The sequence below is a fragment of the Macadamia integrifolia genome, chromosome 11 (genome assembly GCF_013358625.1).
Source record: "Macadamia integrifolia cultivar HAES 741 chromosome 11, SCU_Mint_v3, whole genome shotgun sequence".
Taxonomy (NCBI): Eukaryota; Viridiplantae; Streptophyta; class Magnoliopsida; order Proteales; family Proteaceae; genus Macadamia; species Macadamia integrifolia.
Window position 1 is genome coordinate 29,272,719 of NC_056567.1, and position 25,026 is coordinate 29,297,744.

General features: G+C 38.6%; 2 protein-coding genes across 3 annotated transcripts; both read right to left on the reverse strand.

Moving 5' to 3' along the window:
- Window positions 1-8,487: 8,487 nt before the first annotated feature.
- Window positions 8,488-14,653, reverse strand: LOC122093759 (G-type lectin S-receptor-like serine/threonine-protein kinase At4g27290). 2 transcript variants are annotated; one of them, XM_042664231.1, is made up of 7 exons: window positions 12,273-14,649; window positions 11,481-11,618; window positions 9,985-10,142; window positions 9,646-9,856; window positions 9,302-9,539; window positions 9,015-9,165; window positions 8,488-8,923 (listed from the first exon to the last, which is right to left on the reverse strand). In XM_042664231.1, exons 1-7 carry the CDS (start codon window positions 13,606-13,608, stop codon window positions 8,612-8,614), a joined length of 2,544 nt encoding a protein of 847 aa, XP_042520165.1. In that variant the 5' UTR covers window positions 13,609-14,649; the 3' UTR covers window positions 8,488-8,611. The 2 variants fall into 2 exon arrangements, with proteins under 2 accessions (XP_042520165.1, XP_042520167.1); XM_042664233.1 differs by lacking the exon at window positions 11,481-11,618 and having other exon boundaries at window positions 12,273-14,653.
- Window positions 14,654-17,138: 2,485 nt separating this feature from the next.
- LOC122093758 (receptor-like serine/threonine-protein kinase SD1-8) lies at window positions 17,139-24,228 on the reverse strand. Its single transcript, XM_042664230.1, has 7 exons — window positions 22,796-24,228; window positions 19,304-19,468; window positions 18,987-19,177; window positions 18,668-18,875; window positions 18,335-18,572; window positions 18,105-18,255; window positions 17,139-18,021 (listed from the first exon to the last, which is right to left on the reverse strand). Exons 1-7 carry the CDS (start codon window positions 24,090-24,092, stop codon window positions 17,713-17,715), a joined length of 2,559 nt encoding a protein of 852 aa, XP_042520164.1. The 5' UTR covers window positions 24,093-24,228; the 3' UTR covers window positions 17,139-17,712.
- Between the last annotated feature and the right edge of the window lie 798 nt (window positions 24,229-25,026).

The following is a 25,026-nucleotide window of genomic DNA, read 5'->3' on the forward strand; positions in this document are numbered from 1 at the left end:
TCATTGGCTAGAAAAATGTGTAATTGTCTTCATTATTTGAAATTTACAAATTAATATTTAATAATCATCTTAAACGAGAAAAAAATAACAATTATTTAAATTAATTCTCAAAGACAAGAAGAATAGACCCCTTAAAAGCACTATTACCGATGTGCATTACAAACTAAGCAATGTCATTTTTCCTACTAATATATATCATGCCCCATCTGATTGCATTTTTGTAAACTTTATTTATAAGGAATTTGTCATTTCTCTTGTTTGGAGCATTTTCATTACAGTATGGTGCTTTCTCTCTCTCTCTCTCTCTCTCTCTCTCTCTCTCTCTCTCTCTCTCAAGGGTGATTGGATTAAACCTGGGGCAGGAGTTATTGATGTGGGTACAGATCCTGTTGATGACCCAAGTAAGAAATCAGGTTACAGGTTAGTAGGTGATGTGGACTTCCAAGAAGCATGTAAGATAGTTCGATGGTGACGCCTGTTCCTAGTGGTGTGGGCCCAATGACCGTCGCAATGCTACTCAAGAATACAATGGAATATTGGATGGTGCACTAAACTCTTACTTGTATAAATCCTTTTTCTTGTATCATTTCGGGACACCATGTTGATATTAATGTCTTACAAGAGGAAAAAGGAAAAGAAAAAATATAAATAAGCTTAAAACTATGAAGTTATATCCCAACAATGGCTTTCATAATCTGTGCAAGATATTGTTTCATTTTTGGGAAATTTTAATGAAGTTCAGTTTTTTCTTTCCATTCAGTTCTCTATTTGATTGTATTCAATTCTAAAAGAAAACCATCTCAAATGCTCTAAGCTTTAAGTGATGGAGATTGAAATTCAAATTATAGAAAGCATCTATGGTTATGGTAAAGTTTTGTACAAAATAGGCTCTTATATTGCTCCAGTAAGCAGTTTCAAATAATTAGATTGTTTTTCCTATATAGATAAGTCTCCTTCACTCTTTAATATAATTAGATTATTTCTAGGTGACGTCGCAGCTATAAATGCATCATTCCCATCACTTCTTAGCTATTAGGAAAAACAATGGCATTTGTTTTAATGGATTTTTTTGTATTAATAATTGGGCGAGTGGTAGCAGGACGTACGTATTGCAATCTTATTTTCACTTTCTTTTAATATTAACCGTCCATTTAAGTTTAGATTAATCTAAACCATCTATTAGTTTTTTATATTGTAACTGATTCCTAGTTTTTAGGGTGGAGAGATGATGGATGTGGTTACTTAACTTGTCTAATATTTTTTTATATAAATAAATAAATAAAAAATAAAAATCTAATATAAGCGGACTCCTCCTTCGATTTTGTTGGGAAATCTCAATTCTCTCTCTCTCTCTCTCTCTCTCTCTCTCTCTCTCTCTCTCTCTCTCTCTCTCTCTCTCTCCTTGCTTTTTCTTCAACGTTGTTCCTTCTTTCTACAGCCGCCATCATCATCATCTCTCTCTCTCTCTCAAAATAGGATGAGATAAAAAAAAAAATCAACATAACTTTTTTCAGGCACTGAACATATGAGAGACTTGACCACACATATCCAAAAACCATGTTTATATATTAATCATCAAGGAAGGGATTTGGACAGTAAAGTTTGCATATATGGCAAAAGACAAATTTGAATTTATAAAATAAACAAAGCTGTTGAATATCAAGGATTTTATTATTACTTATTGGGTGAATATTATTAACCTATGAGAATTTACCATGGATGCAAATCTTCACTGAAATTGGTAAACAAAACTTCGACTAGACTGGAGAGCAGTGAAAAAGGAAGAAGAAAGAAGGAACAACCTTGAAGAAGAAGCAAGAGAGAGAGAAAGAGAGGATCGAGATTTCTAAGCCGAATGAAAGGAGAAGTCCGCTTATATTGGGATTTTTATTATTTATTTATTTAAATATTAATAATATTAAACAGAGTTGTAACCATTTACAAATCTATTAGCAGGATTAACATATTTAACACGTGTCAATCATATCACTTACGTGAACATTCACCAAGCTCCGAACATTCTGCATTTCTATTTTTCTGCACGTACCACGACCATTTGGCCTTAATAATTTTATTTAATTCTAACACTCTCCAGTAGTATTGGATGATGGTAATCATAGATAGAGATCTTCCACCACTTAATGGGCCCTACCAACCGGTTATATTGGCAAACAAAATGGATGTACATGAACTAACAGCAAAATAATCCTACTTATCAGTAGGAAATGTCAGAAATGGTAAATATGTCACTCAAAATAGTAGAAGATTTACCTTAATTTTACTACATGAAATGATGAAAATTACTATAATGCCCCCTTCATGAAATAGCAGGAACGATTAAAAAGATACAAATTATCCTATTTTTAACTACCATGGTTTTAATTCACTTTCCTATGTATAAGGAATCTTTTGAGAAAAACTTGGTACTATTTTGAGGGGGGAAAATTTTATTTTCTTTATTAAACTACAACCTCTCTCTCTCTCTCTCTCTCTCTCTCTCTCTCTCTCTCTCTCTCTCTCTCTCTCTCTCTCTCTCTCTATATATATATATATATATATACATATAATATTAGGAATTTTTTTATTTTTTAGAATGTAGTGTTATAGTTTGAAAGAGATTGGAGAGTTTGAGACTTCAATAAAGTTTAAAAAAAAAAGAATCCTATTTTGGAGGAGACCTAATCTCCTAATTCAAATTCCTATTGTTAAGGAATCTATTGCCCATGATATTGCAGTTCCTCCACTCTGTTTCTTTTTATTTCTCTCTCTCTCTCTCTCTCTCTCTCTCTCTCTCTCTCTCTCTCTCTCTCTCTCTCTAACATTAGTTCCTAAATAATAGTTTCATTATTGAGTAAAAATATTACTTTCTTTATTAAATTTCTTTTTTTTTTTGGCAACATCTATTAAACTCTCACACATTCCAATCTATCATGCCACATTCTACCCAAAAATAAATAAATAAACCTCCCAACCCTTTGGAAAGAAGATACAATTTTTTTTTCTTTACAAACAAAAAACAAAAAAAAACAAAAAAAAAACAAAGACAAAAGCAAAAACAAAAAACAATACAAAACAAAACAAAAAACAAAAAACAAAAGCAAAACAAAAAAATTTTCAATTTTGGAGGAGAACTAGCTATTTAATCACTTGCATATTTTTAAGGAAGCTATTAGGGAACCTCATGCTTTTATTTTGGGAGCGATACTCTTATATCTCTCTTTCCCTTTTTGTTTCCTTTTTTTATGGATTTTGTCTTAAGAATTGAATCTATTTCAATAAAATAAAAGTAAAAATAAAATAAAATAAAATAAACTTCCAACGAACCAATAATATCTACCAAAAAAAAAAAAAAAGGAACCAATAGTAAAGTAAAACTTACTAAAAAAATAAAATTCAAATTATTATAAATACATTGGTCTCTACCCTATGTTACAATTAAATTGTTTCAAAATATTGATCACTCTTTCTTTTTGTTTACTCAGTTGAAGAAAAAAAAAACCAAGGTTCACAAATAAAGGGAACAAGAAGAAGATGTATAAACAATCTTGTAAGTTCTATAACGCCCTTCAGTGTTTTGCTTTTGCTTTAATTCTTATCTATGTTCTAAGGTAAAATTTCTCTCCAATGTCAGATGTACTGATGCATCTACCATTAAACTTAGAATATGAAAGTGAAAAATTTACAGAAGGGTACAATAGCCCCTCCCATGATCTAGGAGGTGTTAATGATTTAATTTACTTTTATTTTAAAAGAGAGTTTAACAAGGCATGTCGATTAGAATTTTAGGGCTATTCTCTCGGGGATTTCTTATGGGCAAGTTTTTCTTTATTTGTGGTTTAATTAAACTGTTTTTCTTATATCTCATTTGTTAGTCTGTTTTAATAGTTCCAAATTTATTCTTATTTGCACCAATAAAAATATTTACATTAAAATTATTTTAATTATTATAATAATAAATGGGACCATCTTCCTCTTCCTTCACATTCATATTTCTCCAATTAATTGTAATACAAATGTAGGAGACTTACATACTCTATTTTAAATAATCTCTCTTTATCTCTATAAATTTAAGTGGTTATAATCTCTCTCTCTCTCTCTCAGCGTAAGACAACATATGAAACTTAAATCTAATATTAGTCAATTCTTCTCCCATGTGTATTTTTTACTAGTGTGTATATATATGTGTGTGTGTGTGTGTGTGTGGGAGAGGGATAGGTATGCTAGCAGGTTACCTTAGAATCTTAGATGCTAGCGGGATTTTAGCCATAGGATTTGGTCATCTTAAATACAACCGTTAGATTGTGGGAAAAGATTCAAACCTTCAATCCACCTCTGCTACACAAAAATATCTTCAAACCAAATGAAGGTTCTTATGCTTCGGAAACCTACACGAGATGTGTAAGGTGACTCACCAAAATCTTTCACCAGTGAAGCTCCATTGTTCATCTATGCCCAAATTTTCAAAATGAAATACCCCTCTGTGCCAACACCCACCCATCTTACTTCAAAGAGTTTTACTCTTCCTTTTGTTTTCTCAATGGAGAAGACAGTCTCTTCTTCAACCGACAAAGTTCGCATGAGTGAGAATAGAGAACACCATGGCTATGGTAAATAGATGATAAAGGATTGTTGAGGATATTAAGCGAATAACTGAGAGAGGCTTTTGGCGATTCTTTTAATTGTTTTTTGGAATCCCAGGCACCAACTTTGCAGGAATGTTCAAGGAAGGGGAAAGACCCAAAGGAAAAATAAATATATATATATATATATGAGAGAGAAATTTCGTTTGATGATGATGACAGAAAATATGCATCGTAAAATGTGGCAATACTGTTTTGATTATTAGAATTTCAGTTTTAGATTAGAGTTTTTCATAATTGTTCGATGATCTACCCATTAAAAAACAAAAAGTGAAATTACTACTTCCCAGGGTTACAACTGGTTTGTTTTGTATACTTCATTTGGAGATTAAGAACTAAAAACATAGGAAAGATTCAAAATGGTGTTCAAGGGGAGAGGGAAACTTTTAAAAAGATGAAAATTCAGAAGCCAAGAGAATGTTGAACTCGGAAGAATCATCAAGGGTGGAGAGAGAGAGAGAGAGAGAGCATGGGAAAGGGGCAGCGGGGATCAACGAATTTGTGGAAGGGAGGCGGAGCCAGAGACAAATGGGAAGGAGAAAGGTAGAAGAAGAAACGATTGTGGAGCAGCGGTGTTGGGAAGGATATGTAAGACAATGTTTACAAACAAATGAGATTCTTTCTAATTCATCTAACAGCTAGGAGATGCTAGCATACCTTATTTCTAGGTATTCTGCTAGCATGCCCAACATTTTCCCTATTATATATATATATATATATATATATATAGTTTATGGGAGAGGGATAGGTATGCCGCCGATATCAAGTATGCTAGCGGATAGCACCAATAGGAACACATGATGGAGTATCATTTAGAAAGGATATGAGGGTCATTTTAGAAAAAGAGAAGAGAGATAGACACAATGGGTGCTAGCATACTTGATATTGGCGGCATACCCAACCTTTTCCCATAGTTTATGTGTCATTGCGACCCAAACCATTTCTCGCAGCCTAAACCATTGTTGTTCTCACACTCCCTCTGGAAACCAAAGGCCAAAATCTAATTCTTCGTCAGCAACTATTTTCTAGTAACCTGGATTTATGCTCACTGACTTTTCCCAGAATTCCTCCATATCTGCCAACCAAATGACCCCGTAAAGAATATTATTTACAAGATGCTAGTAAATCATGTTATTCGCTAGATCCCTCAACTCTAGCCACTCATCTTTAGTGATCTTATCCAATTGATCTAATTTCTTTGAGTGTCCACTCTTACGTAAGGATGTTCTTCATCTATTGTTGCCACAAGAAAAAATCATTATGACCATTGAAGCATTCTATGGAGAAATTTGAACTCTTCTCTACCACTCGATATTATAGCCTCTATGTTGATCATCAACCTCAATGAACTTGATCACTGTTGAATTTGCACTAACATGCATGACAAACACAAATAAAGCCAAATATGCCTGATCCCCACTATTCACTAACTCTACAATGCTAAAAAACTTTGGAAGACCAAACTACACGTGAACAAGCTTTCCACATTGTGAATTCTAGCCAAAAGTTCTATTTTTTCTCACCTAGGGCACACTGTGTTAAACCTTTTGCCCTTTTTTTATTCCATAATTTCTCCACACTGTTGATTTCACTGCCGACCTTTTCTTTTTCCTTAATTTTAATTCTTCTCCTCCCCACCTTTTTCTTTTTTTTTTTTTTTTTTCCCTTCTCTTATTTTCTTTCTATAGCAATAAAGAAGGTAAAAAAAATACTCCGCGGCACCACTGCGGTGCGGCAGAGAATGTAGACTCGTAAAGAAGTAAGCTTGTTTGTCTTCTTTCTCTTCTCCCCCTTTTTCTTGGATCGGGCTCGCCTCCAATGGCCAACACTCCAACGAGCGTCCAACGAATCCTCCAATTGTGACACGAGTCTTACACCAAATCGAACGATCCACGTTCATTCGACCCATATTTCCTCTTTTGCTGCTAAAAGAGCTTGACGGTACTTGCCCGCCAAAACCGATCCAAGTATATCCTCTCAACCCTCTCTGACTGCTCTTTCCCTCTTTCAAACAACTACATTCTCTCAATCGAGCGAGCCTGAAGAGGATGGTTGGAGACCTAAATTTCAAAAACCCCTGTTTATTTAAAGGTTCCCTGCTCCTGTTTTGAACAATCTTTGTTCAATCGATTTTCACCGCTTGGTAACCATTGGAGACGAGGTTAGGGTTTTTCAACTCAATTGAAGGTTCCTTACTACTCAACCTTTAGTGCTTCATCGATTTGATTACTTTCTTCTTGAAATTCTCATGGGAAAATTAGGAATTTGCCTAAACATTGGTTTGGAAATCTACAAATCAAGAAATCCTCTCAACCCTCTCGGACTTCTTCTCTCTCTATTTCCCTCTTTCCTTCCTTCTAACAACTACGCTCTATTCTGGTTCTGAACTTTGGAGACAAGGTTAGGGTTTTTGAAGTTTCATCTATGTCCAGTCGATTGTTGACTGCTTGGTTACCATTGAGACAAGATTAGGGTTCTTCGTTCACCCGACTTCCTCTCCAATATTCTCTTCTCTCTCCACCTTGAGCCTCTTCATCATCTACCAAAAAAAAAATTACTTACAATCTTAACAGAAAAGCCATCAATTATCTAATCCAATTCCTACCTTACAATTCACACCCCCTAAAAAACATAGTAAAAGAACAAAATGGGATCTTAAGAATTGGAACGATCATTTAATCTAATTGCTTGAAAGAGCTTGGCTTCAGAGAGCAAACCTAAAAAACCATTAAAAAAAATGTACATCGTTGCTTGGTATGAGCGAGAGTTTGCACCGGCACAGAAAAGGGATTTTTTTCAAGATGATATCTCCTATAATGGCTTCGAGTTAACCTATGAACCCCAAAAGATTAAGGGATTTTGGAATTAAAACACTAAAGAGAATTACCTTGATTGTCATAGGCATCAAGACAGACAAATTGGTGAGATTGAAAGCGAAGGAAGAAATCAAAAACCCAAGAAGATACGTCTCTGCAGAGGATGAAGATCGCCAGGCGTGGAGGTAACCGAAGACGCAACCCATATCGCACAACAGACCCCAACCACGAGAAATGGACCAGGTTTCAACATGTCTCGCTAGGCTCTTTTAGCAGCAAAAGAAGAGATATGGACGAATTATGGTCGATTGTTGAATTTGATATAAGACACGTGTCACGAGCAGAAGAGTCATTAAGGTGGTGCAGTGAGCATTGGATGGTCAATAGGACCTCGAGGCGCGTGCCCAGATGATCTCAGTCATTCGACGCTCATCGTCGCACTCACTGCAAAAAATAATCACTCTATCCACCTCACTTTGTGATCTCCCATGCTTGTGTCTAGGATTTCCCCAAAAAAATAATCACTAAAAACCCAAATATCCACACAATTACAATTATACTTTTGTACATGTAATGGATCCAAAACTTGATTCAAACGTATAAAAGCTCAATAATAACTGCGTGAACTCCAAAAATATAAACCATAAAACCCAACAATGCATATATCAAATCCCTCTCTAAATTTTCCCATGACTTTATCTCCACTGGCTGAACAGAACACATGGCACTTTTGTGCAATAAAATTTGCATTTACAAGGCTACATGACATTAACAGAGGTGTTGATCAGCCTGATCCATATGCTCCTCTTGCTTTCATGGCTAATTTGCAGGTTTTAAGTCATATAAATGGTGTACATCTATATGGCAATGCCATCCAGCCACGTCTCTTACTAAAGGTAGGGTTTGCTTAATACAATTATAGATAAAGAATCTCTTATTTTTCAACTACAGATGATTACATCCTAGATATACTACCCTTAGTAATTGGCAAAAGACTTTGCAAAGTTGAAACTATACTGTGATTAATAGACTGTAATTAAGTACACAACCCATTGCTTTTTCACTTTACATTACGCATGGTCGTGAGAGAGTAACATTTAAATCATGGAAAATCAGTAAGAGAGCCATGAGACACTAAAGGCTAACATTTTAGCTCTATCGACCTGATAACAATGTAACTGTTACACAATTTGTGGAAGAGGAGTGTTGCATACTTGAAGATGATGAACTTGCCTTGGTGGAATACTTCTCTGAAAAAAAGCCTGGTTGCTGAGGTTGGGGCAGCACTGCATTTTCACTACCCAACATGAACACCACCGATGACATGGTTGGCCTGTTCTCCATTTGTTGTTGGACGCACAAGAGACCCACATGAATACATCTTAACACTTCAGTTGCAACACATGAATCTCTCACTGATGGGACTATCAGTTCCAAAGCCTTTCCTTCATTCCAAAGTTTCCATGCCTGGCATGGTTCCAGTTCATTTAGTTTTCCTTCACATAATAGAAATGAAATGGTGTTGTTGGGGTGCAACTGGTAAGTGAGCTATACTTACATGCCCAAGTAGGTTAAGTTGATGTTCTGGTTTAGAAAACCCCCTGTTCTTCTTCCCACTTACCATCTCTAACACCAGAACTCCAAAGCTGAAAACATCTGACTTTACCGAAAAGAGCCCTTCTATTGCATACTCCGGAGACATATAACCACTGTTCCCATCACAGATAGACCAGAAAAAAAGGGTCATTTCTACCTAAACTGTCCACAAATTTGTTAGAGAATTTCGAAATGCTTAGTAAAAAATTTGCTGATTTGGAAGAGGGTGTGACTGGAGGTAAAACTTACTATGTTCCAACCACCTTGTCTGTTTCTGCTTCTATTTGATCTCCTCCAAAAATTCTCGCCATACCAAAGTCTGAAATTTTTGGTTCCATATTGCAGTCTAGTAAAATATTGCTTGCTTTGAGATCTCTATGAATAATTCGTAGTCTAGAGTCCTGATGGAGATAAAGAAGTCCCCGAGCAATTCCAAAAACAATGTTGAAGCGCTTTTCCCAGTCTAGTAATGTGCTTCTTTTCTCATCTGCAACAATTTATAGTCCAAGTTAACACCAGCTCTTATTGAAGGAGGCCAATCACAAATACTATTTCATAATTAGTGAAAAGTGAGTCCCAAGGAAAATACAAACCAAAAATATAATGGTCCAAGCTCTTGTTCTCCATATACTCATAGATCAACATGGTTTCTGCACCTTCAATACAACAACCAAGAACCTTAACAAGATTCCTATGTTGAAGTTTTGAAATTAATATGACTTCATTCTTGAATTCGTCAATTCCTTGTAATGAGTTCTTGGAGAGCCTCTTCACAGCTATTTCTTGTCCCCCACATAGTTCACCCTACACATCATAACCAAACACTCTAATAGCATCATAATCTGAATGAGGAAAAACCAAGATATGAATAACTACTAACAAAGAAAAGAAACAAAATTAATGTGTATGTTCTTATGGAGTAGAAAAAATACCTTGTAAACAGGGCCAAAGCCACCTTCACCGAGCTTATTTGAGTCTGAGAAGTTATTTGTGGCTATAGCAATGGTGGCCAAATTGAAACAAGGTAGCTCAAGGTCATCCATTTGGCTCTTTTCTACAATATCTTGCTCTTCATTATCCACTTCCTTGCCTATTATAGGACACACAGTAATTATACAAACATTCGGCTACATATGGATGAATTTTAAGTAACAGAAAACCTCGTGATCTTCGTCTTCAAGGCCAATTATGCAATAAAGATTATGATTCCTTTTTTTCTTTTTTCTTTTTTCTTTTTTCTTTTTTTTTCTTTTTTTTTTTTTTGGGGGGGGGTGGTTTGGGTACTCAAGGTTATAGAGAGCAGAATAGAGGTCCAAATCGGCAGGAATCAGCCAGAATTTGGGGTGTCCAAATTAGTCGGAATGACCAGAATCCGATTCTGATTCTTGAATCAATGGGGTACTTCAGTACTTGCCAGAAACCAAAAACCATAAACCCTTGTCCCACAGACACTAAAGATGGAGATAAATAACAGGTTATTATACTTTTGAATTTAGTAATGTTAGATTGGATTCATCCTAGATGGACAATAGCTTGGAATATTTCATGGGTTGGCCATAAACAAGGGCCAAGAATATGTTTAGGCGGGCCTGGGCCTGGGACTTTTTTTTTTTTTGGTAGGTAGGGAGGAAGTAGGTAACAGCCAGGAGGCTCAAACTTGAGACCTCCTGGTGAACATGGGTTTTTTGCACACCATAGCTCACCAACTACATTAGGCAATTGTTGTTGGGCCTAGGATTTGTAGTATAGATTCAGCTTGGCCCAATCTCTGTGGAAAACTGACGCATAAGGGACATCCACGGTCTTCAGATTTGAAGCCTGCAACTACCCAACATTTAGATATATTAGGGGAAGTGTTCTCTATGGGGGCACTACCCTCTATGCCCAGGTGTCATGCATCCACATAGAAAACTTTTTTCCTATATTGTAAGGAAAAATAAGCCTGAAAGGCAAAGCGACCCCTGCGCCCAGACACATAGGCAGTCAAAATGAATGCCCCACCACCCCACCACCCTACCCCTCATGAATGGCAAAACTCCCACCCCTTTCGATGCTTCAATGTGATATCCCATTAACCCCGTATTGGCGCAAGGACCATGCTGCCTTTCAGGAAACCCTCTCCCTATACAATATAATGGAAACTGTTCATTGTGGAGGCATATGGTCCCTACGCCAGTGCTCCATGGGTCTATCTCTCTTCTCCCCTTATAAATGACATCTTTGGTCCTATTAGGGGACGAAAGAAAGAAATATTCATGATTATAATGGCCCATAGGCCCATGATGTATAAATCTAACTGTACTACTATATTGGATATTTGCATATTTATAATATTTATAAGGAAATATATTCATGATTATGATGGCCCAAAGGCCCATGAATAAGAACAATTTTATCTGAGGTGTAGAATATGATGAGATTAAATTACCTTCGGGACTTGTCATGTTGATCTTCCACTTCCAAAGGTACCAACCAGAGCAGCCCAGGAGAAGTATTCCTGAAACTAGTGCTATTGTGACTGCCACTATCACTTTGCCCTTTCTCTTGGAATCACCTTGTGCAACCGCTTCACAGCCACATTGTATCCACCAAAACAACATATAACATATATAGTGAAAGACTCATCTGGAAGCCGCAAATAAGGTTTGCTTTCTAGTCTAGCCATCAAGTGGCCATAGAAGAAGAAGAGGTTTTCTTAGATCACAAAAATTCAAAGCAGTAAAGCCCACATTCTGGTAGAAGAAGTAATGCATTCATTGATGTTTAAGTGCCCTGGCCGGTTTGGTACTTAAGGTTTAGGTCTTTATTAGCCTAATTTACTGGTAGCGAGAGGCCAAGCCTAACAAGAACTAATGGTAGAGGATGTGGAGGAGGGTGAGTCCACATCCTCTGTAGCCGCACTGTTAAGCATTCTACGGCTGAAAGCATCTGCGTACACACCCCAAGGGGGTTCCAGCCACCAGATGCTCATTGCATTGGTTAGGTTTGAACTCAAAACTGAGACCGAAACCCACCATTGACCACTAGCTAGTAATCACACACTCTCTCACCTTCTCTCTCTCTCTCTCTCTCTCTAATCTCAACAAGTGATTAAATTTGCAGAAAATTCTCCTAACTGAGGATTTTTTTTCTTTTTTTCTTTTTTCTTTTTCTTTTTTTTTTTAAGAACTGAGTAATTGAAAGATAAGAAAAATTAAGGAGATAGAGAAATCAATGGTACCTAATTCAGAAGCATCAACACGGATGAAAAGATCTTGCCCACTACTTGAACTGCTAATAGGAAACTGTCTAATGTCGATCAGATCACCGAACCAGAGAACACACCCACTCCCACCTCCTCTAACATCTGCTCTGGCATAAGCGTTACAGGAACAATTCTTCAAACACATCATCTCACACTCATTCAAATCCATGCTCCTGTTCACCCATGTACGTTTCGTATCCGGCAGCTTCAACCCACTAAACATCAGAAACCCCTCATGCCCCTTGCAACTCAACGCCGTCTTTTGCACACATCCGCCGGACCAATCCATGGAATTCCAGTTTCCCAGCGACTTTGGCTTGAATCCTCCCAAACACCGGCAAGGGGGCGACTGGTTCGTGTCGCAGTTACTGTATGCCCCACATAGACCGTAAGTGTCGCAATAATCTCTTGGAACTGATAAAAATAGCTGCCAACTATTGCTCTTACCATTCCATGTAAAACGTTGAAGCTCACCGCCATTGTTGCTGCTCTGGTTCAATACCAACCTTGATAGAATCGATCCCTGTTGGTTAAGTTGGTATATGTAGTACACCTCGTCCGCGTTGGCCGTGAAGCTGAAGCTAAACACCATATTGGGTGCCAATTCAGGTGCCCCGGAGTACCTAAGCCCGTTCCAAGGTCCACTCCGGTAGTGCTCTTCGGTTCCCTTCCACATCACTGCTTCTGGGTATCCATGGAGCTCAATCCCATAACTGAGCTCTCCTGAAGAAGGGTCATCGGGGCTCTTCCATGACGTTAGGCGACGATCCAGTCCAGTCTTCAAGTTCCATCCCAGTTTCATCCCGGGGAGCAACGTATCCGATGGGTAATCGAAGCTCTGCCAGAGAAAGTCCCCTGCCACACCACCTCTTTGGTCTTGCAAAACAAGATTTCCAGATTCCAGGAGCTCTACCACTGGATTCTCAGCTGCTCTGGACAAATTTGAAGACCAAAATATGTAATTTTTTTGATTGACAAGGACAAGATTGCCTCTAACGTCGATCCTGAGTACACCGGATGAGTCTATAAGTGGTTTATCTCTGTTTGCGACCCAGACGACCGTTTGAACAGGGATATCCGTGTACCAGATCCCAACGTAACGATTCCTAGATACACCAGCACTGAAGAAACCCAGTACGAATCTTTCTTGTCCGGAAACCAAGGTTTGTCCATCACTCAGGGGCTGAGATCGAGTGATGGAGTTAACTGCAATCGATTCTGTATATATAGAACAGAAACAGAGGAAAACAGAGCAGGTAACAAGAAAAAAGAGGCTCCCCATCGATTTTTCCCCCTCTATTTTTTCAGTCATCCTCTTCCTCAATTCCAACCTAAGAAGCTAAGATTAATGTATGGATTAAAGGGAATACGGATGTTGAAGACTTTGTAATCGTCTAGAAGATCTTGAGGATCCCATGATTGTTGACCCTTCATGACCAATAAGAAGCTAAAGTGAAATTGTTGCAGACCAAAATGACTGGCTTCCAAGACTCCCCTGAAGGTTGAATTGGTGATTTTATATTTGGGTTCCAAGGATTATTTATTATCAAAAACTAAATTGTGGGCCCTTATGAAAGCAAATCCAGGAAGCCTCCATGATCATCCAGTGCCAGAAGGTCACACTAACTTCTCTTAAATGTGGCAGTTGGACTAAAGCAATGGGAAATCAGCAATGCCAGACCTGCCAGACCTGCCACCAACCCAACCCCCATTACCCCACCTAGAGAATTCCTTCCCGTCATCATTTTTGCTGTTTTAAGCAGATGAATTCACTGATATAGATCAGTACAAAGGACTTCTCTGCATCAATCCATGGGGTGTGGGTCCTTCATGGCTCGTCTTATTCTCCTGAGATGATGAAATCTAAACTTCTCCTTTTGGGAAGGCACCGTAAACCCAAAGTCGGTGCCACGGAGGCGGAAGTCACGCTCTCACATCAGGTTAAGGCGAGCTTGACGACTCAACCCCAGCCCCCCAGGTCTTGGGAGCGATGGGCCATCTTTGAACTTCGGTATTATATATTAAAGCAGCTGGCACCTTCTTAGCCGCTTCATGTCCTCTTCTCACCCAACAATCAACTCTCAAGTCTCATCTGATACCTACCTTGGCAAGGGATGGCACGGGAACCTGCAACTTTTTTCTTCTGGTCAAATGGAAGAGGTCCCAAATTGCTTCACCTTTCTTTTTCACCAAAATGTGTTTCAGGCCATGACCAAATGCCCCACACTTGGTCTAATTCATGTGACCTGTTTCTATTGACAAAAGAATTGTATTTGAATAAACAATGGTGTATGATATCAGTCAGCCATTAGCTGTTGGCCCCTATTATTGGATCTTATCCTCCACCAAAAATCTAAGTAAAATGGGATCTTGAGTTGGTACGGAAATGGATCTTCTATGGATGGAGACAAGAGATTCATAGAAGAAGACATAAGATCCCAAATTGTACTTAGGAAACATTTTTTTATACAAATGTTTCCTAGGTAAACTTCATAAGCGTTGGTTTGGGTTATAGTGTCCTTGAGAGCAAATTGGAGTGTTTTAGTGACAAAGCAATGGTCCTTAATTCACCATGGTTTCAAGTATCGGTCTCGTATCTCTCATATCGATCCCTGATTCCTGATCGTTCTGGATCGGTGTTCCTTATCATTTCAAGGGGTAAAATGGTAAAAAAAATAGTGATTTTTAGAAAAAGCAGGGGTAAAATAGATTGATACCCACCGATCCAATCTTATCTAGATCGGCAGTACCGATACCAGTACTGTCCCCTAAATCCATGTAATCCACACTCATCTGAGGTTTCAGTTTGAGTCTCTTAGCCAGTCGCTTCCCTTTCTATAGAATAGGTACTTATGAGTGTTTTCTGTTCGAGAGTATGGGGGCTGCACCCCCATGGGGGCCAATGGGAGCACACGGGAAGCATCAATAGTATGGGTATTTCCACCTTTCATGGGGTAGAATTCACTAGCGCCTTTGTGTTTATCTCTTTTTCTCTTCCATTATATGTTCTCGGTATTCACTAAAGTGTAATATTATTTTATCAATCACTCCACCCTCATTAGCCCATTCTTGCTCAAAAACCCTTCTCCCTATATAGGGTACCTGTTCTTTGTCAGAAAGCATGGGTCCCATGCCTAAACGAAACCCAAAGGCGGATGTAGGGATTTGTATAATGTAAATCACCAAAATGAAATCCCAACACTGAGGTCAAGATTTTCCCCAACATGAGACCCCATGATGCCAATGTTGGGAAAATCTCCCATATCACATCAATGGAGGTGCAGGGAATTGTATAACATAAATGGGGCCACCTGATTACAATGGAAGAGAAAACAATGAAAAACCACAGGATGATACTGCATACATCATGTGAAACTTATTGTCATTTATATATAATATGGACAATGTTTTCCTTCACCAGTGGTTGAACAATGGGAGGATCTAACCCTTTTGAATTGTGGAACGCCAATGTGTCATCATCTAAATAATTAGCCATTCTATATCCTCGGGGGTTATTGGGGAAGCTTAGATTGCATATTTTATTGAGCAAATGAATTTTGTGAAAATTGACTGTGAGGCCACATACATTCTAGCATTTAATTTACTGGCTGGTGTTGAAAACACTAAAGCAGATGCAATATTACTTCAAATAGGATTCCTCTCTATAGAGCCCAGTGATTACAGAGTGATCCTAAGGCCAAAATGACTTAGGGACAGAACCCTGGGATCTATAAAGAGGAACCGGATCCACTTAATTCAATCCGAATAGAATCAATATCAATCGAATCTAATTCCGGCCAATTCAAATCCCCGACTTATACTTGATTTTCTAGGGTTTGGGCTAATTCCGACTGAATTGTAATCAGAGTCCATAGAGGTTGATTTCATTGCCAATTCCGCTTACTTGAACCAACCAAGGGTGTTGGAGATGCCAATACACACAGGTGGCATATAGATCCTCCCCCCAAAAATAAACTAAAGAATGCCAGTAAATCCAGAAGAAACATTGAAGGCTCAAGCTCTGCTCTATCCACTCTCTAACAATATACTGTAAAATATAAGTTTGTAGGTATATCTATCGTTTTAAAAACTTATTAGGTACGCCCTTAATTTGGCTGTGGGATGTACTGTCAATAAATGTTTCTTGTCTCTTATTAATGGAATCCATCCACCAAATTTAAAAGAAAAAAAAAAAATGGTAAGAAAAGCATAATCAGGTTCTTCCAAAGGTATTGCATAACTCATGACCTAACATTAGCTGTTTGAAATAGATGAATTTAGATTTGAAGTATCAGTGTACAATGTCTTGTATTCTATTGCAGTTTAATTTGAGAAGTACCGGTGCAGAATGGTGGTCCTACTTTCTGGTAAGCAGGCCATGGAGATTGCAAGGGGGTAGGATGCCACCTGCGCGAATTTTTTATTTAGGACTCGTTTACTAAAGGAAATTTTATACTTTCTAGTATTAGGGTTTTTTTTCGCTATATATTTATAGCGATGTTCTCTTTTTTCTATAAGCAATCTGAGAGTGGGTGTGAGGATGAGTACTGTAATCTTGTTCTCCATTAATAGTGAAGCAGAGATCTCATCTCACCGAGGACATAGACAATCTTACCAGACCTCGTAAATCTGTATGCTTTGTTTGTTCTTATTTTTTCATTCTTTTTTGCATTGTTTTAGGGTTGGAATTCTACAGTAGGTAGTGAAATACTGAGTTTTGTGCCACAATTGAGGCAGGGGAGGAAGTGCTAGAGTGGGAAAAAAAAGTTCTGTAACAACAGAAGGAAAAAATTGTTCTGAAAATTGCTATCTTTGCTTAACATTGCATTAAAACCACTGATATGGCTTTAATCTTTGTAAAATTTTTGCACCCCAAAAAGGATCTTTGTTAATTTTAGTTCCATAACTAACTGAAGATAGCAAGTTTGAGAAAACACAAGCAACCAATTCCCATCAGCACTGATGCAGTGTGGGAAGTTGAAGCATACAAGAAGTAATTTTAATTGAAATGAAGAAACTTAAAAACAATTACACTTGGAAATTTGGAAAGGGGTTGTAACTAATGAGAGACATTCCCCAAAGCAAAACTACATACTCTATGATCTTCATCATGAAAGAAGACAATTTAAACAAGATCATCCCTACTCGCAATCTCAGATGTTCAATCTCATGCTTTCAATCCCATGCCGATTGCGAATAAGGTTATCTTTGCTTCTCATCACCTATAACAATGTGGAAAGTTGTTAAATCATCCACTCTCTTCATTGAGGCATCAGCAGCTTCGCCGAATTTGAATTTATTGCAACTCTTCAATATATACAGAGACTATGCCTTTGAATCCCCTGGCTTGAGGACAAGTCACAAGCCTTTGAGGTGGATAAGATCTTAAGAACTCATAGCAGTAGTTGTCAAACTGTCATCTGCCTTCTATGATTGTAACTGTCATATGGTTTACAGTACCTGATTCTTGTTTAGAAGATGATTCATCTGTCTCCAAGGGAGTCCTTCCGTGACCAAAACCAGGGTGTTTCGGTTGAGGCATTGTTGCTGTTTCACTACTCAACATCAAAACTACAGATGACATAGTTGGCCTTTCTTCTGGGCGTTCTTGTACACACAATAGTCCAACTTGTATACATCTCAATACTTCACCTGCTGAGCATGATTCCTTCATTGATTCATCCATAAGTTCCGAGCCTTTTCCTTCTCTCCATAGTCTCCATGCCTAAAACAACTCCATCATATTACATTGGTAGTCAAAAAAAGAACAAGAAGATCATGCTATTACAAGTAAAGAGAAGGACTTACATGTGCAAGAAGATTTAGCTGGCTATTAACATAGTAAAATCCTCTGTTCTTCTTGCCACTTACAATCTCCAACACCAGAACGCCGAAGCTGAAAACATCAGATTTCACCGAGAAGATCCCATCCATTGCGTATTCAGGCGACATATAACCACTGCAAGTCACGACGATTGACATTAAAATTATTACCATGTGAAGCACGGATTTGTTTTTGTATGCTTCAGAGTACTTACTATGTTCCAACTACTCTCTTAGTATTTCCTTCAGTTTCATCCCCTCCAAAAATTCTTGCCATGCCAAAGTCTGAAATTTTGGGGTTCATCTCGCCATCCAGTAGAATGTTGCTAGCTTTGAGATCCCTATGGATGATTCTAAATCTGGAGTCTTGGTGAAGATAAAGAAGTCCTCTGGAAATTCCCCCAATAATTTGGAAGCGCTTTGGCCAATCCAAGGATAAGGATTTTCCCTTGTCTGGACAGAAGCAATTTTTTAGCACTAAGACAGGAAACTCATCAACATAGTGAATAGTAATGAGATGAATGTAAGAAGTATTGAGATGGTCTGACCAAAAAGTATAGAGTCCAAGCTTCTGTTTTTCATGTATTCATAGATCAACATCTTCTCTTCGCTATCAATACAACAACCCAAAAGCCGAACAAGATTCCTGTGTTGAAGTTTTGCAATTAGCAAAACCTCATTCTTGAATTCTTGTATTCCTTGTCCTGAAGTCTTTGAGAGCCTCTTCACAGCTATTTCATGTCCCTCCAAGTGACCCTATGGATTATCAAACACAGCTATTAAAGTCACTTTTCTCAACTCATTCATGTGTAGCTCAATTCATTCTAGTAGCATAAAGATGTTTTGACTCAAATATGAATGATTTACCATATAAACAGTACCAAAACCACCTTTTCCTAGTTTGTTTGCTTCGTCGAAGTTATCTGTGGCAAATGCAATAGTGGCAAAATCAAACAGAGGCAACTCTAGATCATCTTTGTTACATTCATCTGAGTAGTCTCTTCCGCTCGACACAACCAAGTCAACAGATTGCATGTCTTGGCTTTTCTCCCTGGTAACTGGCATAGAAAGAATAGGATGGTTATCATAAGAATGGTCTCTCATGGCAGTGCAAATTTTCACAGGTCTCTCATGGAAGTGCAAATTTTCACACTGATTTTGTAGGGTAAGGAATCATCTTGTACCTCTTTCCTCTGTCCTCCTACTCAACACACCTCCATTTGTCTTTCTCTTCCATAGGTAGCAGCCAGTGAATGCCAATACAAGAACACCCATAGCAACTGTGACACTGATTCCAATAGTTAATTGCTTTCTTTCGCCAGAATTAGCACCAGAGGCTTGGCTCTTTGCTGTAGATGATTTGAAGAAAAAAGACATCAATGAGTATCAAAGTTCAAAGAAAAAATCAATTATTGTGCTAGATTAGGCACCCCTGATGCTTTTCAATGTCACAAGTAGCAAATTTGGTCGGTCCATGATGTTCTATTTATTTTATCATCCTAATTTTTTTTATTAAAATATAAGTAAACTTTATATTGAATGACTTAAACTTACTACGTATATATTCATCGGTTTAACGATTTATTTAAAAGGTTTACCAACAGTTTAAACTTTAAAATCAAAACCGAAATCACAGTTTCAATTTCAAAACCAAAACCAAACAATTTAATAAATGGTTTCATGGTTTCAATGTAAATAGTTCGGTTCGATTTTGATAACCTGTTTCGATATCAAATTCGCATCCTTAGTGCCACTACTTTCTATATAATATATTAAAATTGCTAGAGTTACGTCAACAGTAGGTCTGGTTTATTTGATCAAAGGAACTGATTAGTTCCTATACTTGCACGAGTGCCAACGGGAGCATGTGAAGAAGCATCAATAGTGACACCATTTTCCATCCATGTGTTTGGGTGCAGGGACCGCACTCTCCCATAGAAACCTAATACATAGAGGAAATAGAGGGAGATAAAATATGAGAAATAGAGAAAATGGAGTGGATAAAGTAGAGAAAATAGGAGAGAAGGAATAGGATCAAATTGCCTTAGCGTAATTGGGAGGTCGCTAATCTTGGTTTTGACTAATTGAGAGGGAACCTGCCTCTATCTGGAAAGAGAAATGTAGGGATTTAATTCACTTCCCCGTTTCACTCCTCCTTCAATAAATAACATATTACATAGACTTTCATAAACCACAAAACTCACGCACAACATATCTTAGACGATATGGTAACTACTCAATAATCCACCTAAAATAACTCCAAATAACTTACAAATACTATTAAATAACCTACCCCACTTTCTACATGTAATTACACTCATATCATTACCCTTATAATAAATTACCTAACGATATATGCCACTAACTCCACACCTCCATTCACGTAACAAAACCATAGGTATTGTCAAAATAGGAATGTAGTGGTTTAGTTGAGAGGCCTAACAGCCAAACCACCTTGCAGGAGTAGAATTGTATCACAAAGTTGACCTTTTATGGAATGTGGAATAGTATAGGCTGGTCCCAGGATTTGGGGCTTAGGTCAGTTAGTCTTAAGACCATAAGCCCATCCATTCCTTTCTAAAAGTGGTAATCCATATTTAATTTTTTTTGGTAGAAGGTAATCCATATTTATTTGTGATCCAAAGCTCCTTGCGACACGTCAAGGAGATCAGGGCACATGTCTCAGCCTGACACGGGTGTTTAAGAGACACATTGCAGATATGCATGTAGGTAGGGGTCTTCATCTAGTGTTTGGCCATCCACCCCTGGCTCTGATAACCCTTTTCTAGTATTCTACATGGGTTGGAGGGAGTAGAGAGAGGAAAGGAGGGAGGACATGATTCCTCAAACCATGTTTTAGGGTTTCACATTTTTTAATTCTCAGTTGTAGTGCAACCTATTGCATGGAATGAAAAATCACTAAATTCCACACTAGTATTTAAGAATGTACCCAAAGTCCCAACACCATGCGCGCAGAGATTTAGTGGTATTTAACGAAAATATCTACTAAGTTTTAGGATTTGGCTCTAAGCATTCATTGCTTAGATCGATTCATAGTTACTTGGGTGAGCGTCATGTGTCCACACAAAGATCCAATGCTTTGAAAGAGGCACGATGAACGAATTTTTGACAAATATGTAAAAAACGAGAAGTTGAGAACCGTTGAATCTTCACCTAAATACGTGATGCTGAATCAAATCGTTATAGACAAGACCTAAGCGATGAACCATGTAAAGAAGAGCCAGAATCTAGTTTTGATGTTCAAATTTGATTGGCAGAAGTGACGAATCTCCTCTCCCCTTCCATGCAGGGAACCGTAAAAGTTGGCCAACCACCTGGAGCACTGAGCAAACCAAGGACAGACTCGTTCCACGTAGACAAGTAGACGCTCGATTAGAAATCGCAAGTTCAAATACACGCAACGCACCATCAAGATTGCCTCAATCAAGGTGGACCCCATAGAACTCAGCTAATGTCCTCCCTAGATCCTACGTTCACCTATTCATGTCTCAACACTTGTCCCATCTGTTTCCACATTGGCTGTGGGACCTACAATACGTCACCTTTCCCACCAATCGTACTTTTCACTCCTCCAATTTTGTCCCCATGTAACGGTAACCCGAGAAAAGTAGGACAGATAGGTGGGCCGTCCATTGATACTTATGGGCCACAGGATATGGCAAGGTCCGTCCAAAAAAAACCTACTCCCTTTTTTAAATCGTAAAAGCCAAAAAAAGCCTTAAAGCCAAAGAAAATAAAAAGCGATAGCGGCAAAACAAATGGGAAGTCTCTCTCGACCCTCACAGAGTCAGAAACGTCGGCTGTGTGCTTTATTGACTCGGAATTCCGAAACCAGCCAGTGTTTACACTTCTCAATCCCCCACCTTCACACCGATTTGTATCGATTTCAATCATTTTTCTCGAATCTCTCATATGCACGAAAGCCGTTTAAGGAAATGTCATTAGAGACGATCTCAATCCCCTTCACACTGACTCGTATCACAGCATGGTTTGAGGAATCGTTTCAGATAATCCGAATCGCTGTCAATATCGGTTAGATCCCATATCAGTGTAATGATATAACGTTATAGAGTAAGGGTAAAAATGTTTTAAAAATAATAATAATAATAATAGTAATAAAGAAAAATCTGGGGCAAAATCATCCGATCCCAACTTATACCGGACGATCTGAATTGACGTCATTTTACACCGTCCGATGAAAATAGAGAGACCCCGCATGACTATCCGGGCCCACTAGACGATCTTAAATGTCTTTTGCTGGTCCCACCAAAAAAATATAAAGGGTGGAAAGTGAAGGGACTCATGTTTCCTACCCAAAAAACAAAGAGCCCATATTTTGAATCTGCCTTGTTTCTCTGCCAGTCGCTCTCCTCTTCTCTGGCCTATGGCCTCCCAAGTCTCCCACTCAAATAATGGCTGCCACATCTGTCAACCGTCTTTGGAATCTTTTGATGCCATTTTCACATTAGTGACAAGAAGATTCAATAGTAAACTCCGGCAGCCGAGTCGACTCAGCTAACGACACAGGGAGCTGAGGTCCAACTCCAAGACACCATTAACCCCCACCAGTGATCATGAACTGATCTCTCTCTCTTTCTCTCTCAAATGAATAATAATTTGAAATCTGAAAATGAGGCAATGAAGTATGAGCGTACCTAGTTCAGAAGCCGCGACACGCAAGTAGAGATCTTGGCCCCCGTCCGAGAAATCCCGGAGATCGATGAGCTCACCTGTCCAATATAAGCAACCAGTCCCTCCTCCTGTAATTTTCGAATTCGCATAAGCTGTACACGAGCAGTTACTCTTGCAAGCCAATTCACATTCTGCAAGACTCATACTCTCATTCACGAAAGCCTTGGAGGTGTCGGGGACCTTCATGTTCTGCAACTTCAAGAACCCATCATCTCCCTTCTGACAATCGAACCCTACTTCCCGAACGCACCCACCAGACCCATCTCTCAAATTCCAGCTCTGAAGATCCCTGGGCTCAAAACTTGTTGGGCATTGGCACACCGGCGACGCATTGGCGTCGCAGATACCATAAGCACCGCACACTCTGTAATCATCGCATTGATCCTTGGGTGCGTACCAGTAAAGATTCCAGCCTTCGTTGTCCACGTCGGTCAGCCATGTGAATCGCTGAAGAAAACCCGATGGATTCACTACCAACCTCGACACCACAGAATCGTTCTTCAGCGAAAATGAATAATACAACTCATCTGCATTCGAGGTGAAGCTGAAATTGAAGATGTTGTTGGGCTTCATTTCAGGAACCGCACTGAACTGTAAACCATTCCAAGGTCCGCTTCGATAATCTATCGAATCTCCATTCCACAAAAAAGCCTGCGGGTATCCATAGCGATTTATCCTGAACGAAACTCTACCTGTGGAAGGATCACTATCGCTGTTCCAAGAATTGAGAAACCGATCCAACCCAGTTCTCAAATTCCAACCTAGCTTCATACCCGGTAATAACGTATTAGTCGGATGATCGAAGCTCTGCCATTGATAGGTCTCCGGGCTATCGTCTTTCTCGTCCTTAATAACGAGATTTCCCGAGTCCAAAAGCTCTGCAACTGGGCTATCTACTTTGGATGCATTCGTAGACCACACCACAGATTCCGATCGATTTAGAAGGACAAGATTCCCATCTCCGGCGATCTTCAAAACACCAGATAAATCTGTAATCGGATCATCTCTGTTTGCTACCCAAACAACGGTTTGAACAGAGATTTTCTTGTACCAAATCCCCACGTATCTGTTGTCAGAATTGGTTGGACTGAAGAACCCCAATTCAAATGTTCCACCAGAAGAGACGAGGCTTTGCCCATCTCTGACTGATTGATTTACTGTTATGCTGTTCCCTACAATGAAACTTTGGGAAGAACAATAACAACCCAGAAATGCGAAGCAAGAGACAAGGCAAAGATGCAGGCCACCGACATTTCTCATATTTTTAGTTTCTTCTTCTTGTTTCTTTCCCCTCTTTTCCCTCCCTGAATTCAACCTGCCTCTTCTCTTTAGAAGATGGGTTGGGTAGGAGCAGAACAACCCAGTAATGCTCTTTCCCTCTCTAAATTCTCAACTTTTATTACAAATAATTCTGAAAAGGAAAGACAATCGGAAAACGATACATAGCGTTCGGTAAAGAGAAAGGTATAAAATGTTTGACTACAGTCAACTACGGCACTGTTTGTCATCATCCTTGTAGACTGGGCCGGCATCTGGTTTTTTTTCTCTATCTTATGGGCTTAGGCCCAATGGACTTGGTCAATCTGAGACTTATTAGTAAAGGTTTATCTGCCATGGCCTATGAATGATGAAACGTATTCCATTTTTCCTTGTTGAATCCCCAAAAAGACCAAAATTTCTCCGTAGAGAAATGTTTAAAATCCAGCCGCCCCTTGACCTGTTTATTTTTTTATTACTATTTCTATACCGTTGATTCTAACTGAGATGTTCTAGATCTGACTGCGGTCATCAGTTATTTATTCATAATTCAATTTTCTTCATTACCAGTTATGATTAAAATGTATAATTACATAGATTTTATGCCCATGGTTTAATGTGTGAATGGAAAAAACCCTAAGGGGTGAGTTGGCAAGGGACCTTCGCCTTAGGAAGGATGTGATTTTGAGTCCGACTTCTTTTACTTTCTTGGGGCCATTCACATGAAAAAAAATCGTTTGCAATTCCGATCTCGTACAATTCCGTGAAATACCACATTCAGGGGGTGATACGTGTATTGATACCAATGCAATGGTCCAGATCTGATTTAAATGCCTCTTCACTGATTTAAGGTTTTATTAGTTGTACCAGATCTAGACCATTGTATTGGTATCAATACACATGTCAACCCCTGAAGGTGGTATTTCACAGAATTGTA